Below are 18,917 nucleotides of genomic sequence, written 5' to 3'. Positions count from 1 at the left end.
TTGGCGTGTCACTATAAGCCTTTAAAGGAGACCTCCGGATAATTTTCAGACTCTTACATGTTATTATGAACAACCATAAATTGGTTTTACTGGGCACAGAGTTTCCGAATTTATAATGATTTGGATTGAGGAATAAGAATGTTTTCAAAATTTATCACTAATCACAATGAACAGGGATGATGACATGGCAGCCTCACTATAAGAATGCATGAGTAGGGGCTTAAGGAAGTAGGACAAAACAAGAAAGCACGCATACATTCTACATAGATGAACTTTTTAAGCACGTGGTGTTGTAATGGTATTACATTATTTTCTGCATTTCTGAAATAATATGTGAGGCTCCTATGTCATCATCCCTGTTCAGTGTAATTTATTTTGAGTTTTTCAGAATATTGATTAATTTCTCTGCTTAAGGACCACAATAAATTCCACAAATCTATACATGGCAGGGGCGGATCCAGGAATTCCGTAAAGAGGGGCGCATTTACAAAATTAAAGGGGGCGCACGCACCCCTACCCCCATTTTTTCTTTTTATTTCTTTTGTTTCAACAAAAAATAAGGGGGGGGGGGGCGTGCGCCGGTTGCGGTCCTCCCTGGATCCGCCACTGCATGGAGCTGTTGATTTATGTAGGCCTACTCCATGATGTGAAAATATGAAAATCGTCTGGAATGCCCCTTTAAGCAGTCAGCCCTAAAGGTACAATGGAAACTTGTTCTCTTTGAACAGTCCGGTTATTGAGCTATTTCATCTGCAAAGAGTCATTATCATGTATGTAGCATACACATAATAATAATAATAAAAGCCGCACTTAAGCAGAACTTTGCGGTCATTGCCGTAATTCTTTTAAACTGTTTGAGTGTGTAAATGGGTTTCAAGTCCCCTTACTTCATCGTTTCAGTTTCTGATAATTATGCCCGATGAAGACTTAAGTCTACACACTTTTTATGATGTGTTGACAATGTACAATGGTTGATTGTCCATGTTCTTGTTTTGATATAGGTAGGCCAAGTGACCTTGAATTGCAGTGTGTGTGTGTGTGTGTGTGTGTGTGTGTGTGTGTGTGTGTGTGACGGGTAGATGGACAGTTTTGAATTAGTTCGCGTTCAATTAGATTAAGCTGTAGTTTTTCATTTTTGAACAATGTGGGGCCCACAGCGTTAAGCAAATGAATATAACCAGACAAACAAACCCAGAAGCATGTTTTCTCTGTCAGTGTGTATTTGTGTATGTGTGTATGTGTGCGTGTGTGTTTTTGTATGTAAGTGTATGTGGGTTTTACAGATAGCCCAGACGAATTCAGATTCGTATTGTGTGAGGAAATCTCCGCGAGCGCGATGATGCCATCAATTAACTTTCAATATCCACGCGCCTGCTTACTATGTACTCTTTGCATCTTCCTCTTCACTTGTCATGCTTGTAAGAGATTGTTTGCAGGTGGCTTATATCAGAAGCCACAGGTGCGTATCAACATACATGTACCAGTACTTCACGTTATGTTAGCCTAAACCTTACATGAGCCACGCACACACGCGTGAATTTACGTATGAATTTGGATAGATGGCGACGCATGTGTCGCATATCTTCCGTGAACGTCTTGAGATAAACCAAATATATTGTTTATTATTGGGAGCAGTGATTTAAAAATGTTCCAGTTATCACATTCTGTGGGTCACTTGTATCACAAAAATCCTACCATATAGGAATTTCAAAGTAAAGCCCAAAACATAAGGAGATATTTGTATTTTTCTAAATAAACCATAACTGTATATGGTTTATTCTAGAAACAACCTTTTTATAACATAATCCCAACCCTAACCCAAACTTTAATCCTAAACCTAACCCTAACCCTAATCTTTACTCTAATTTTATCACTAGCAGTATTAAGCCGGGGGTAATTGCTCTGATACGGTGTGTTGCTGTCGCCATTGGTGTTGTTATTATTACGACATGCATCAGTTGACGTTATACATGTACTATCTGTATCTTGTTGAAGGTAATAATCCAGAAGCCATGGCAATGTGTGTGATTAACAAGTGCATGATCGCGCCCCTTATTATCTGGTTTTCTTTTCTTTTCTATTTTTTTTTTATTTGCAAATCCTGTTTTGGTGTTTGCTGATACCGCCTGTTGTCTTGTTACCATGGTAACTGAAATACTTGTTGTTCTTCATCTTGATATTACCATGGTGGTCCATAATATTACCATGTTTCACTGAGCTGATACAATTTCTTTTTTAACCATCGGAGTTATCCAAGCAGGAAAAAAAAATCTATGTCTTATAAAGATAAACATTCGTTGAAAGCTGAGCAAATAAATAAGCTCCCATCAGCGTACTAGCTAGGCATAAATTGTAAAAAACACTCACTGTATTGCTTTCCTGTCGGATTTGTAATTAGAAATTCAACCCTCTCTCACTTCAGATTAGAACTTTTCACTTTTTTTTTCTTTTGCTTTCTTTGTCAGCAGTTTCAGGTCTTTTTTACTCTTTCTGATGGCGTATTACGTCAAGTCATCCTTCCTTATAGCAGGGACGACTGTTGCCTTTCGTCCACCTCAGCGAGGCTCTTTAGTGATGTGTGTACTGTAAATCGTCGGTTTTACGTTACCGCTCGATTGTCAAGAACGTGCACCCTCTGTCGCATACAAGCGACGTCGCCTCGGCGAGTATTCGCGTCAGCTCAAGTCTGTTCCCGACACTATAGCCGACTTCGGCGTCGGGTCTATCAACTTGTAAATATTTGGACAACGATTGATTTCATGGTGCTCGATCTCCTTACTGCTGCAAGTTGTTGATAGCTTCCTCAGACGCGAATCTAGCTCAAATATATGCTAATTCTCTTCCGCACTCCACAGGTGTTCTGCAAGCGCTGCATCCATTTACATCTCAAATCATTGGCGCAGTCTAACTTCTTCTTCTTCTTTTTTTCATTATCGATGGGTTTAATGCCACGGTATATATGCTGCTTCTCTTTCTTCGAAATATCTGTTTCACTAGATTCATCAACAAATTGAATTTTGGTTTCGCAGTTTGTTTTGTTGTTGTTGTTTTTTTCTTGGAGGAGAGGTTTAAAGACGCTTTCAGAAACGTGTATATAAAACAACATTAATTCAAATAAATCATATGAAATTGAGATATATTACATAATTGAGCAATTGCGGCAAATCGTCAGAAAACGACCCACGTCAAAACACACAAAGACATGAAATAATACTATTTGAGATAACCACACTGCGAGACTCCCTTTAGATTTGCTTTTAATGTACACATATTTATATGTGCTTATTCATTTATATATTTAAATATATGTATATATTTATCATGTAAATATATATTAATGTACTACATATCCATACATAATATTCATGCATATAATTATTTTCATAAACATATATATATATATATATATATATATATATATATATATATATATATATTAGCTTACAGAAATACATGTCAGTATTGGATTAAAAGGTATAGCCATCACAATATATTGTAAATGTGATTATATATCGAAAAGAAGAAGGAGAAAACAAAAAACCTCAGGCAACCAACCGATCAAGACAGAAATGAAGATAATGTGTTACTGCTCCCTAAGTGGGCTTTAGTGTGACACATTATATGAACGCCACAAGCAAACACATCGGTGAGATATGAGAGACGGGAGCGCGGCGCTTAAAGACACCCCGCGGTTCTTCCCAGGGGAGCCTAAAGTAAAATTGAGGGTGGCGCCCCAGCATGTCATTCTTCTTTCCTTGACAGAATAAGATGCATAAATGTATGTATATAAATATGAAACATATATCATATCTTAAGATACACTGCGGAAGTCAGAGTTTTCCCAATTTATACAATAGAAGTGAAGAAAAGACTGAAACTGAAAAAAAATGCAATTTCTTTTTTTTTAAATCGAGTATGCAATATCACAGTTTTTTATGTGAATTTACATTTTCTGGTATAATCTCACCGTTTTCATCTCTTACCCCTATACTGTTATGTAACAAATAAATGTATACATCCATACACACTCAGAAGAATAATGCACTAGAAGTAGGAAGGAGCTGATAGGCGTTAGTTAGATTTCACGGGTTTTTTTTATTAGGTTATTTTAGGCATTTTATTGGCCGAGCTTTCGGTCCGTTGAGTAGGCCTTCATCATGCAGGACCAGATTGATATACAATAGGGAATGACTCCTTACAGCATGACTCTGCTTAAAACAATAGTTTATACGGGTAGGAGGATTACGATGATATATGTGATAAATTTACATGTGTGGTATCATACAATAATGATATAGACGAGTATAGTCTACACGAACTATAAAACAATTATATATGCTTTGGTGTGCGTGTTTTAGAAATATATATGTTATTATGTATTAATTATATATCTATTATATATTTTATAATTTCATTAATTATGGATATGGGTGCGTACACGCGTAACTGCAGCAAGTTCTAGTATTAGACGATTGCAAAGCTGCAAGTACGTCATGTAACTGATTTTCGAACATAGTATATAGACACACTCGGACATTTTTCAAGACGTGTGTATACACATCCAAAGCCGACTCCCCACAGTGTCATGTAACATAACACACCGGAAAACTTGTCGACGCAGTCACAAAACACCCCCCCCCCCCTTCACACACACACACACTTTTTTTTTGTTTTTCAACGATGTTTATTCTGTTCCATTCAAAGTAATAGAGAAAAAAAAATAACGATTTTCATTTGCTACAATTGAAATGACGAAAATATACATTTGTGATCATAATAGCAAATTTGCTATTGCTGTACATAATGACATAACAAAAATTACATTTTCATGAACAATTATCAATTTACATACAGTCACTTCCCCTATGCTCTCAAAAAAAAATTGCTTAAATTTAACAGTGATAATTCAATTCTTATAGCATTAATCTTAATAATCATCCAAATGAATTATGCAGCAAAATTATACAGTAATAAATAATGGAACCATATTATCTATCAACCAATACCCGCCCACCTACTAACCAATACCAGCCCACCTACTAACTCATATCCCTTACACACACACACACACACACACACACACACACACACACACACACACGCACACACACACACACATATACACACTCACATACTGAACAAAATGTCTACGTGTATTGATCGGAATTGAAAACGAATAATAAGGAGGGAGAGAAAAAAGGTAATTAAACCTGACCTTGTTTGATTGAGGTTATTCTCACCTACAACGCTGTTTATTGTCGACTGCGGAGGCAGCCATGCAGTCTCGTCTAAATATTAGCATTTTCAACAATGTTGACCCGGTTTTTAGTCACCGATTTTCAGCCGTTTTCTGCATGGTTTTGTAAACAACACTATTAGGAAGCACTACGACTACCCCCAGGAGCCTACTTTTTCGATTTGTATTGAGCGGGAGAGTATGAAGGAAGATGGAAATAAGCACATACAATGATGCATTGCATGGGCAGCATGAATGAGGTCTTTTGGTGAAGCAGACGAGGAATCTTTTTGTGCTGCTCTGTGAATGATTATCATTGATTATCTTATATATCATATTATCATAGCTTGAGTGAGATGGATTGTCATTTATCGTTTGGATTACCATAACGTATGTGACGTCACTATCACAATATCATTATTAGCATTATTGTTGTTATCATCATATCGTAGTCGTTATGACAAAAATTATAACGATGACGATGAAATTATTACAATTGCATTATTATCATCATTTTAATCACTATCATGATTATATACTAATTTTCATGTCATGGTAATGATCAAATCTTTGAAAATACAATGTATGTAAAATGAAAGATTAACACAAGAATACTAATTATACTGCACAAGGCAAGGAATGTTCAAAGGTACACTTTCACGGATGGCGAAAACGCGAAATTTTCTATTGAAAGGAGCATTGAGGTTCTATGAATAGATTTATTAACAACGTTATCACCTCCTAGTTATACACGATGCAGAAATCTAAGAACCAGCACACCAGGAGGGCATTTCATCAAGTGTTTTGTCAGATATTTTTTTCTGACAAATTTACTCTCAGTCAATCAGATGGAAGAATTTCAGTAGCTTGTAACAGTTTGTCAAGAAAAAAAATATATCTGACAAAACGCTTGATGAAGAGCCTCCCAGGATAAAAATAAGCAAGCTATCAAATCATCCCTTGATTCGTTTTTAATACAGTGTATGCATTATCACAAATACGATATTGAAAAGATATTTAAAAAAAAAGAAAATAATCAATCTGGATATTATGAATAAACCTAAACATACTGACCACATTATCTTAGATAGTAAAAAATACTGCAATGGACAAAATAGCAGCAAAAAAAGGTACTATAACAGGCATATTATTTTACAGGAGAATGCAAATTGATTATGAAACTTAATTGAATGTATGAAACTTTATGAAACGTAAATGGAGAATCTCATAGACTCATAGTATTTGATATCAAACAATGAATATACTGAATAATCATGTGAATGTGACTGTTCAAAGTATGATATTATGAGCTTAATGTATTGCAGGGTGTATTATCAATCCCTGCGTGAATAATAACGTTGAAGGGATCATTACCTAAATATCAGATCATACAATATGATATTGATTAGCTTTACGCGATACCCACCCGCTCAATATACCCTATTTTACAGGGCACAACGAGCAACAGCACCTAAAAACAACTACAAACGAGCCAACAAAGTGATCAGAAATTTAATATAGATCTACCGGTGGAGAGGAAATTGGAAGGTGAGAATATAATATCGGCCCTTTATGTATATTATATATTCTTCTTCTTTTTTTTTCTCGCCCTCGTCCCATGCATTGCTTTAATATTCATATCAATTGAACCAAATATAAGAAATTAGGACACTACTCGATAACGCCAACGATTGTTCCAGGTCTGAATGATATTATGCAATGGCGTGATCACTTGCCTTGACCAAAGGTTGCACGATCGAACGGAGATCTCACGATTATCCCACATCGCACTGCATAATCCATGCACTCGTCACAACTGCCCGTCGTTTGATTGGCTAGACTAATTACTGTACATTATACAGCTATCCGTTTATTATCACTACGGTCTACGGGTTGATGTCCTACAGTATTTGACAACAGTATTCACATCTACTGAAAACGGATTTTGAATGACACTGTGCGAATGATTATTATAATCATTAAACCACCTCGAGACAGTTTTAAGGTGGTTTTTTTTTTTTTGCGTAAAAAGCCAAGCAACGATATTTTCAACTCTTTCATTGGAATGCGTACGTACAGTGTTTGTCGTTGTCATACCGCGGTATACTCAAAATGCCAGCAGTGGTATAGAAATACTGATGCGTGTCAGTAGAAGTGGACAAACCAAATATTAATGATGTTGCTAACATACAGCTCACAGTAAAGGGCTCATCTTTTGAAAATGATTCGAGTCTTTTAGTTAAAAAAAGTCAAGATGGAAGAAAGTGTTACAAGAGAAATAAGCGTGATGAACGTTTACTGTGCGTGTAAGCAAATGACTTCAAATCTGTAGTCATGGAAATACTTGCACTAAAAACGTGCACATATACATTTATAAATAAATATATAAATGAATGAATGAATAAATAAATGAATGAATGAATGAATAAATAAATAAATAAATAAATAAATAAATAAATAAATAAATAAATAGATAGATAAATAGATAAATAAATAAATAAATAAATATAAATAAATAAATAAATAAATAAATAAATAAATAAATAAATAAATGTAATATATACATTATATGTATACATTAAGATAAACAATTTTTTAACGTTTTTAAAGAAAGGTCGTCATCAAATAAAGCCAAATTAAATCTTTTCAATGATACTTTACTCGGCACATATCAAGAACCATCTTTAAAGATATGATTAAAATCATAACATATCATTATTTTTCTTATACCAATAATTTTTCTCTACAGTTTCAGTCTCAAATATCTGAAGTTGACAAAAATAGATACATCGGTTTTGACATTTGAAGTCATCATATGGAAGATATATAACTCTGGATCCAGCTTTAGGTTAACATTCTGTATATCATAAGCAATGTCAGCAGTAAATCAAGCGATTGAATGGGATACATGATATGGTTGAAATCGTTAAGGAGACACCACAACTTGTCTCCCTAAGGTCATGTGTCGTGTGTCTCCTTAATAAAGTGGGGGGGGGGGGGAACCAGGGCAAAGAGGAACACGTAAAGGGCAAAGTGAAACACCCCCACTAAATGCACCTATGTATCTTACAGTCTTAAATCTAAAGCTCATGCACCAATATCCCTCTAGGGATGCTCCATCTTTTGATATCAGAGCCGTGCAAGTATAAGTCATTGTATGTGTGTTTTTACGGAAAATGTCTGTTTTTCATACCTCAAAACTGATAATTGATGATAATACATTTTATGCCAAATTATCATGCTTATCTGAAATATCTCGAAAACCGTGGTAAGGATGCATGGGTCTAAGCTTCCAAAAATCGTGATATCAGGGCTAGAAAATATTGGCCGACGTCACAGTGATGCATGTCGGGAAAAATCATACATTGTTGGGGCAAAGTGGACGGGGCAAGGTGGAACATGTTAACTGATAGGCTTGTGGGTAAAATGAAGTTTGGTACGTTTCCACGCTCGAGGCCGCGCAGCAGGGCCTCACGCCGCATGCCTTGCTGCAGCTATGTTCTCATATACTTGCTAGAATGAATCGCTAACAGAATCTGATCTCAACTCCGTGCTTTAAATACACGTCAACACTCACTATTCTGGGGTTGGTCACGTGACATAACAGTTCACGAAAATTGCATACAATTCCTCGAATTATTATTACAAATTATATTTTTCAAGTACAGTTTTAGAAAACACATCACATTCTCTAGTGGAAAATACCTCACGTAAAAAAGGTCGTTTACTCTTTAAAGAGATGGTACAGTATTGGTGGAGATGAAAATTGGGCTTTTAACTTTTGGCGAGATACCAAGAAAACACTTTTGAAATAGTACAGAGCATACCGATTTTAGAGGAATTCAAAGTTTATTTGATGAAAATCAGGCTTGGAGTGACTGAAACATCCAAAAACAAAGTAAAACGAAGCGATCGTGATAAAAGGTGGGTCCCACACTTTATTAGAATCGCTCTGTTTTGGATATCTCAGCCATTTCGAAACCAATTTTCATCAAATAAACGTTGAATTCCTCATAGAATTACATGCTCTTTCAAATTTCATAAGAGGTTTCACATTATTTCACCAAAAAATGTTAGAAACCTGAAATCAGGTCTCAACCAAAACTATACGATCCCTTTAATTCTAAAACTGTGGTAGGTCTTTTCATGGAAGATAAGCTCCAAGAGAAGTGTTTCACTTAGCCCCATTTCGTATTCCATTTTGCCCCAATGGTCTGGAGCAAATTTGAATAGGTAGACAGACAGATAGATATACCTAGGAAGAGAGAGAGAGATAGATAGAGCATTTGTAGAGAGTGGGAAAAAGTATCTCCTTGTCTTTCTGTAGAGGGATAAACATGTATAATGAAAGCGACCAAAAGAGAAACACAAAATGTGAAGGCGCGATAGGCGAGCACGTAATATCGACTGTCTACCGTCTGCATTCTTTTTGGTCTTTTAAAGTGCAGAGACCCACAGACGTGCTATATACGTGTGAATTTGCCAGTCGACCAAACATTTTTTTTTTCAGTCATCTTCCGGCCACATGAATGTGTGTCTGCGTACACATGATGTTGACGAAATACCCAAATCAAGTACTTGTGTTTCCCGAGGAGTCTCTCGTATTGTATAATATATGGCGACTCTTTGATAAACAACACATAAAGGAAAACCGCGATATAGTCATTTGATTCCATCATTGCTTTGCAGATTCGCCACCATTTTGTGGATAGTGCCAACACGGAAACTCTGGGCAAGAATGCAGCAAACACATGCACTCACACACATACGCACGAACGCACACGCGTTCATAAGTACACGTATTTCGTGTTATTAGATTCATGATTTCATGAAGTGATTGTTCATTAGAGTTTGCGTATATCTCGCATCATATTGATATATACTATACACGAACGTGTTTTTAACAGCCAACTTGACCACAAACGAAAAGAATGTGATGTGCGCTTCACAACGGTGTACCGTACCATAAATACATGCATTTGATTGTTGTGAGCTGTAAAAATAAGGGAGAAAAAAACGACAAAACGATAAACAAAAAAGCTAAAAACACGGGAACTAACTGTCGCGCCTCTCGCACTGTTCTCTCAGCCGCCGAAGGGAAAATGGTGGCGCGCGGCCATTAGCAAAAACGATTATATGGAATTGATGAGTGTCACGACTCCATGGTGGAATCGTTCCCATGCGACAATCGAGGCACATTCATCCGCGCTGAATATCGATATATCACGCGCTACAATATTGATGGCCATGCCGTATCAATAAAGAAGCAAGCATCAATTCACCTCCATTTCGTTGATGTATTTCTACATTTGTCTTTTGTCAGGAAAATGCAAATTTGTATTATTCTACATTTTGTACATGTCATCACTTTTCAAACAGAGATGTGCCATGTTTTGTTGTTTGCTTTTTTTTCTCGTTGATTGCACATTGCTTACGAGAAAATCGTATCATCAAACATCAATTCTGTTCTTGTCTTGAAATGTACAAAATTATATCACTGTTCATAGTTAGTTTTTCATTGCATTGTTGTATCATTAGTATATGTATTCAAATGTTGTAATCATGTGTTGGAAATGAAATGAAACTAAACGAAACAAGAAGAAAAAAGCTCTTTAAAGACTTCCAGTGTCACGCGTATTACAAAGGCTGGCGCTGTTTTGTCAAATCTATGGGCTTTTTGAATTGTTCTTTGCGATAGTTAATGGGAAAAAGTGATGATGTTTTTTTTTTCCTGAAGAAGTTATTCTGAAGCCATATCACATGAACACTTTTTGATTCATGTTTAAATTTCTGTGATGTTTCTATTAGAATTTTTTTCGCATCATAATCATGATATAGCTATACATATGCCTTAACTGTCAATAAATTGAGGTCTGAAATGTAGGATAATGTGACGAGAAAATCGTATTCAGTATCTGTCATGTTTTATATCCACTCATGTACACAACTTTGCTTATCCTTCACGTTTATGAAACCGATCAAAATTACTACCGATGATATATTCTGTGCATACGTGTTTTACAATAAGCCAGTTCGTGGTTCCACTTTGCCCATGAGTAGAAAAGGGTCATTTTTACCAACAGGACATGTTGGTTTTCTAAATTCATGAAGATAAGCATCTGTGATGGAATGATTATTAAAGTAATCCTTAATGATGCCTGCTAGGATATCCACCTGACACAAAAGGTGGCATTTAGCAATGTCAGTGGAAGAAGATTGTTAATACATTCAATGCAAAATGATGGTGAATGGTTGTTTCTCCACGTATTTTAACGTTTTCAAGACATAGTGATTGACCATTATGGTCACCTGATCGACGCAAGTTCATCCTTTGCCTGAACGTGACTGATGAATTCATAAATTGTTACGTCGGGCAACCTTATGCATTTTGTCGCTTTGAAAATGAATGAAGTGCCCTACCAACTGAGTTAAAAAGAAAGGTCACATGACCCCATATGCATCTACTAACTCCGAACTTGCTTATTATAACAAGTCCCTGCTTATCAATTCTGCCAAAATGTAACCAATAAAGAAAGTATAGGCGCTTCCTTCATTCGTCATAAGCAAGCAGTTTTACATCACTCTAATTAATGCATTTGCCATGTCATACTCAGATGCATTCACACACACACACGTCTATTCACAAATACAAATGTTAATTATACTCATACCTCTGTCTGTGTTTGTGTGTATGTATGTATATGTGTGTGTACATTTTTGTGAATCCCCTGTCGTCATTGCAATATCAGTTATCTTTGCAGTCAATCGTATACAATTACATCTAATATGACAATAATGCTGCAAATGCCAAAGCATTTTGTACGTTATGTGCAAGATATGTACATGTATGTTAGTCTAAATCTGAGTTCATATTATGGAATGACAAAACCCCCATTGATTACCACTAGCTAATCTGCCCTTGTCTTTCTCCATTCCTTGCAGGCCAGGCGTCGGGGAGGCCACACGGGAGCGATGGCCCATTGTAACGCCGCGGCCAGCAACGCGCACTGTTGACAATTACTGCAAGTGCGAGTCACGGTACGCCGCTGACGATACCGTTATTCGAAGTCCTACAGGGAGCATCATCGAACTATAATAATAATACACACACACACGAAAATGGCGCTAATAATGCTTTCGAGTGGTGCCCAAGTCAGTCTAGTGATGAGATTCTGCACAGAAGTTTCAACATCCAGACACACTTTTTCTACAGAGCCGAAGAAACGTATCTGCAGGGATTTAAATGGCCACCTATAAAAACTCTACTGGCTTTCGCAACAGCCCCAAGCTAGGGCACTCCAAACGCGGAATACTCGCTGATGTAAAGGGTCGCCAGCCGATGCAATTACGCCGACAGAGCGGCGTGACTGAGACCATTTCACCGACTCTTTATCTCCAGCGAGGGATAGTCGACGTCTCATACTTGTAACAAGGCATGAACTTTATTCATTTTGCGTCCATTCATTTCTTAATTGCATTTTAAATGAAAGTGAATTTCTTTTACTTACAAGGAAGTGGTGGGACGGTTAACACCAAAGGAGAAATCGTGGAAAGTGTTCGAGGAAATAGGGCAAGAGAATGAAAATAGGGAATGAGATTTGAAGGAAAAAAAATGCAAACCATTCCATCTGTTTTCATTGTGATGAGTGTTAACAGAAAATGTTAATCACCACCTTCTTGACGGATTCATTGAAATCATTCAATCGCGGATTTTCTCAGAACGGCGAAGCTAATAAGATATTCCGCTTTGGACATGATGCTGGAGTCGTGAGCATGGATATTTCGCAGAACACTTTTATACTGTCACAAATTGCTTGTTTTTATGTGATATTGCATCAAGACATGGAAGGGGGGGGGGGAGAGACGACTTAGAGTTGATTAATTGTGAGTGTAACACCTGTAGAATTTCTGGGTACAAATTAATGAATATCTTTATTAAAGTAATGAAGTTTATGCTTGACAAAAATAATGAATGATACCAGACCTGTTTTAGTCGAGTTTGTGATATTGACGTAACATATACAAAATTTAATCATCACTTTTTAGCTTTGTATACCTCCTCCCATCTTTGTAAGTTTTAGTGTGCTTTGAGTGCTTATTGACACAGAAAACCCAATAGCATTGTACACACTGTCCATAGTTTCTGGCACAAGAAGAGTTAAAAGGGAAAATGTAAATAGACAATTTTTACTTAGCATGAATACCCGCTGAGTAGTAAGAGACTCCGTTGGCCCATGAGACCAAATGCGAATTTGGGTTCATGAAATGACGTCATAATACGTAGTGGTCATAGCGTCTTGAGGTGGAAAAGTCATGCATTGGTAAGGTGTTGGATTTAATGGATTTGATTTGCTTTGTGAGCGCTCATTTTTCATTTCATTATGTTTCATTTCATTGTTATGCTTTCGTGTATCTTTTTCTTTCGTGGTGGTCCATTAATTTTGTTCTCATTTACTTTAATACTGGGGGATCCGTTCAGCAGTGCTCACAAGGTTGCCTCCACACTGTAAGAGAATTCCAATCTCCTTGACCGGTCCTTTTTTTTTTTTTCGAAATGGGATATTTGTGTATTTCTTCTTCTTCTTCTTCTTCTTTGGCTAGCACTTAGAGACATTTAAGTGATAATGCGCTATGTAAGTTTTGTGAATAATTATTAATGTTAATCGGAATGGGCCATGATTTCACAACGAAGAGAGTCTCTTATATATCCCCACAATAAAGGAAAGTGCAGATTTTTTTCTTGAGTTCTCGCGATGTGGGCAGTAATTTCAGTCCATTCTTCTTCTTTTTTTTTGTGGGGGGGGGGGGGGGGACGCAAGTGAGAGAGATGAGTATCGTTATGTATGTAGTGATTACGAAATATCGCCCCAGTACTTGATCTATAGCGACTGGTGCGCTGAAACTATAATATGACGATGAATTTTCTGTTCCTTGATAGAGCGCGCTTGCACACAATCACCTAATATCTTTTTTTTTTTGCATTCTTTTTTCAAAATTCGTTCAATAGTAAAATGATCATATAAAAAAGAGAGACGAACACACAGGCGCACACATTTGTATATTCATATGATATTCGCTGTGTTTCCAATATAGATATAAGGCTCTTAAAAACATGTGGAAAATTTAAACCTTACCTGCAGGTTTTTTTTTTCACTTGTTGAACAATTTTGCATTTTTAAACAATAAAGTAGCCTACATGTCAAATGAATTATGCCTCCTTTATCCATGTTGGTAAGAGGGTATATAGTTTAAACGCCTGCAGTAAATGAGAATGACAACAACAACAACAACAACAACAAAAAGCACCTCTATGTATAAAATAAAATAGAATTTGTGAAATTTATTTTTTGTGCATAATTATCATCGCCCTCTTTGCCGCAAAGTAAGGATGAATATCATGTTTGGATTTACCTCGTCTAAAGTTTTATATGTGTAATTTTTTTTGTATCTATAGATACATGAATAAATGACTTCTGAATGTACAGTTTGAGATTTATACAAAGTTATGAAAGACAGATCCCATCAGTTGCGAGATTTAAAACGCGAAAGTGTCCGTGGCATGCTCAATTTCCTTTGTCGCTATTTTTAGTTACCGCTATGAATGATACGACGACCGCAAGACATACGGATAATAAAGTGCATGTATCAAATTTTAAAAAGTAATAATGGCTGCGGGAACGAAGTGGATAGCACCTCGTTTTCGTAGAAGCGACCAGGATGTCGATGTATCTGTAACAAGGACGGTTCATCGTTTCATTCATTGCTGGAGAGTGTTCGGTAACGTATTGTGTAAAAATAGTTTACAGATGTATGCAGGCAATAAGCACTCATGTGATGTTTTTCGGCTTTTGAAACTGATGATTTTTTTTTAGTTGCCATAGTACCTTCTAGAGGAGAGTTTTGTTTTAAAAAATACAAAAAAGCAATATAGCTGTGAGTGTCAGGAGAAAATTCTACATGTCATCGATTGGAAATGGTTAGTACATCACGTGTAAATGATTTATTTGCTCGACCTTCTTTGTGATGAGCATAACATAAACATAATATACTCAAGAAGTAATAATGAAAGTTTTATACGCAACAGAGAAGTTGCTGAATTACCGGACATTACAGGGACATTTTATCTGCATCCATCAACCCATGTAGTGATCATCACGAGAAAGGTTTTGTAGACTGTTACGTAAGGTACTGCGATACTTCCCTGTGACGTAATAACCCCTACTAATACTTCATGCGGTGCGTGCCAAACTTCAAAACTTCCGATCGGATTTACATTATTAAAACCTGTGTTCCGTTTAAACAATCTCTCACTTTATGCATTTGGTAACAATTTTCTCTTTCACTGACTATTTACATATATGTTTTTTTTTTCAAATTTCTTTTTGCTATCACATTTTGATTCAAGAAACTTATAATCCTCACTTCTCGTTTACGAATGTCTTATGATCTCACATTTATTTCTTCCCTCTTATTATCTACATTTTGTTTTCGTAAACGATACTAAAAAAAGAAAAAAATCTCCCGTTCTTGTCTGTCTTCAAAATCTTGTTAGCTTGATGATGTAGTGTATAACATGTGACTGTTTTATCAAAAAAATAAACACTTGAGAACATCACCATGTCGGAGGTAATCGGAGAGTACGTGTATATTTTCTCAATTTTAAAGTACTTGATTGTTTCTACGCAGATTGATGGTGCTACTTGATATGTTCATTTGCTAGGGGGGAATCAGTTTCAGTGTTCTTTTCTCGTTTTCTTTTGTTGTCCGGCCGAGTGCAGAGCGTAGGTCCTCCTGAGGAATTGTGAAGCCACTAGTATATGAGAGAACGTGGTTATGTTAATGATTGCCAAACAACGTATAATGTGGTTGTCATTGACGTTCCATGCTTTTTTGAATGAACATGCTGTCCAGTTTCGACAAACAGATTCTATGAAAAGCTCATCAACATTTTTTCTATCGTCTGTTGAATACTGATGACTTGCTAAAGATAAAACAACCGTATATTATTTTTGGTACAGACCCATATATTCCTTTCTGTGTCCCCCTCTTTCTCTCGCTCCCTCTGTGCACATGTATATGTAAAACTATCAAACTTCTATCTGCCAAAGCAGGTGAAAATGTGCTGTAACTCATCGTCGTGTTAAATAATAAATCAGTAGATATTTCATGAAATAAATATTGATGTGTATATAAACCAGTTGCGATTTTGTCTCATGTCGCCCAAAACGATGTATACTTGTAAATAAATGCTGCCTTGTACAGTGACTGGCTCAATAATTCACATTGCCTATTATGATTGTCATCATTCTACCAACTGTGCTGCTTAGCCTTAAACTCCATCAATCACGTAGATGTTCAGTTTTCTTTAGGTTATTTTTTTTTAATTCTTTTTAACGTTTCCGTCACTATAGTCGGGAAGGTTATTTCAAACAAACTTCCTGAGAGTATACTATGATTAGAGTTTTTCCACGGACAGTGATAGATTACTATTCCTCACTACAATATTTTTTCGTCAAATTTATAAAGTTCAACTTCATCATAATTCGTTATGTCACTCGAAATTGGTATCCGTAGTCACTGTCTGAAAAGTTCGGCTTGAAAGAAGGGTTTATCTTCTTTGACAATTTTTACAAAATCTACCCCACCACTATGTTAGTAGTATTAATCTAATGTTTACTATCCGTTTTTAATGTTTCTTTCCTTTCAAACTCTGAAGACCTATACACTTATGCAATTCGTGCAGAACATCAAAGATTTCCATGTAATATAGCGTCTGCGCTTATTCAATCGTGTCTGCCAGCGTATTATAATGGCTTCACTCTACATGACACCAAAATCTCGTTAAAAAATTCCCTGTGAAATAAATATGAGGAAATTTGTGATAAAGTAACAGGTTTTTGTTACCTGGAACACGCACTTTTGATGATAAAAATATCACTGACACCAATCGTTACCAAACTGTCACGGCATTGCACAATCACAATTCATATCAAGATCTTAGATAATCTTCCGGGTTTTTTTTTTTAAAATGAATCAAATGATGCTTGGTTTTCAAGGTAATGATCTCTATATACTCGTATTTTGCATTGCTGTGGAAAAACATCCTGGCCTCTGGTTGGAGTACTATATTCTGTAAATTGAAAAACCTCTTCAGAAATGTCAATCAACATCAATACATCGCGTGATGCCTCTTCGAGAACATAGTGATTTGCTATTACATTTTGAAAGTCAGTTTGTGAGCATTTTGTCTGATTAAAGTCAAATGGCTATTTGTTTCGAAAGCAAAACGAAGCAACAAATGATCGCAACCAAATACGGAAGTCCAAGAGTCAGATTGGCTTTTCAGAAAATGAGAGGGAGTTTTGAGATGAGCGAGAGAATTACTGTAACACTTCCTCAAAATAGTACTTGACTTGACCAACTCTCACTGCTGGCAAAAGCTTGCTCTTAAAGTAGCCCATCCTCCTCCATTTCTCAGCTTTTTTGTTCACGACGAAAATGCGAGATTTCCTTCTAGTAATTTACGCAGTAGTCCCCGCGCCATATTTTGTACTTGTTTTGAAACGAACTTCCATTCTTGTTTTGTTTCTTATTGTATTGTAGGGTTATTATAAATATATATGTGTACATCTTTTGAAAGAACTTCTTATATTTCATTTGAGTTTTCGGGCGGGGAAAATTGTGCTCAATTATAATTATCGTGATACGATGCATTATTATTCAATCAAAGAAACATCACAGGACATAAAAGAAAGCTAGGGACAAAATACTTGTAACCCAGTGTCATTCTAAGATTGCTGTTCGTATGTAATTTTGGAGACGACAATGCTGAGCTTTCTACCAATTATTTCTTAATGTCAGTTTAAAAGGGTGTCATATGACATAGATATTAAAAATCATTTGGATAAAATGTGCAAATTATGGAACCAATAAGACAAGACAAAACAAAACAACGACAACAAAATGTTCATAATCTACGCAATGACAATTAGCATTTCAACTAGCCCGTCTTAAAAAAAAAGAAAAATCCTATCCATGCGTTTGTGGCTTTGGGAGTCTTCTATAAATTTTGTTGATCCGCCTGGTCCATTTTGTATGTGTGTGTGTGAGTGTGTGTGTGTGTGTGTGTGTGTGTGTGTGTGTGTGTGTGTGTATGTGTGTGTGTGTGTGTGCGTGTGTGAGTGTGTGTATGTGTGAATACGAGTAATGTGGCTACAAGAACATGTACCACATGATTTTTTTTTTCAATTCGAATTACACATGTGTACCGCATATACGAAGGTAGAGTTGGTCTTTAATGTATTTGTAGAGTGGCATTATTTTCTTTGTAGTTCACTGTACGGATCTCCCAGCCATCAATTCTTCGCCATTAAGTAAACAAAACTTTACAGTGTTGTTTATATAACATGCACCGCAAACCATGGGCAAGGATGTAGTGCATAACGCAACAATTATGTGTGGCTGCGGTTGTTTTCAGTTTGGTATTTGATTCCATTTCTTTTGATAATTTGAATTAATCTAATTAGACATTGTTTTGCTTTTTGTTTTTTATTCTTAAATTCTAATTGAACGTGAATGCATGTGATACAGCTTTTGTAAGGCGAACGCGGAATACTCTCAACATTCTATGTTGCCCCTTTGTTTAATGGGACTTTCCGAAGTCTTTCCATGTTCTCCGAGT

The 18,917-nt window shown here is 36.2% G+C and overlaps 1 protein-coding gene across 1 annotated transcript in view; it reads left to right on the top strand.

Moving 5' to 3' along the window:
* Positions 1-12,552, top strand: part of LOC139736728 (core-binding factor subunit beta-like) — a 74,863-nt gene extending 62,311 nt beyond the window's left edge. Inside the window, exon 6 of the mRNA XM_071647458.1 lies at positions 12,179-12,552. Coding sequence (XP_071503559.1) covers positions 12,179-12,250 — 72 coding nt within the window. The 3' untranslated portion in view covers positions 12,251-12,552. The remainder of the gene's footprint in view (positions 1-12,178) is intronic.
* The last annotated feature ends 6,365 nt before the right edge of the window (positions 12,553-18,917 follow it).

Source organism: Diadema antillarum, unplaced genomic scaffold (assembly GCF_040938485.1).
Source record: "Diadema antillarum isolate AM-2024a unplaced genomic scaffold, OU_Dant_1.0 scf00000028, whole genome shotgun sequence".
Classification (NCBI taxonomy): Eukaryota; Metazoa; Echinodermata; class Echinoidea; order Diadematoida; family Diadematidae; genus Diadema; species Diadema antillarum.
The sequence above is the reverse complement of the archived record's forward strand: the minus strand, read 5'-3'. Positions and strand labels throughout refer to the sequence as shown.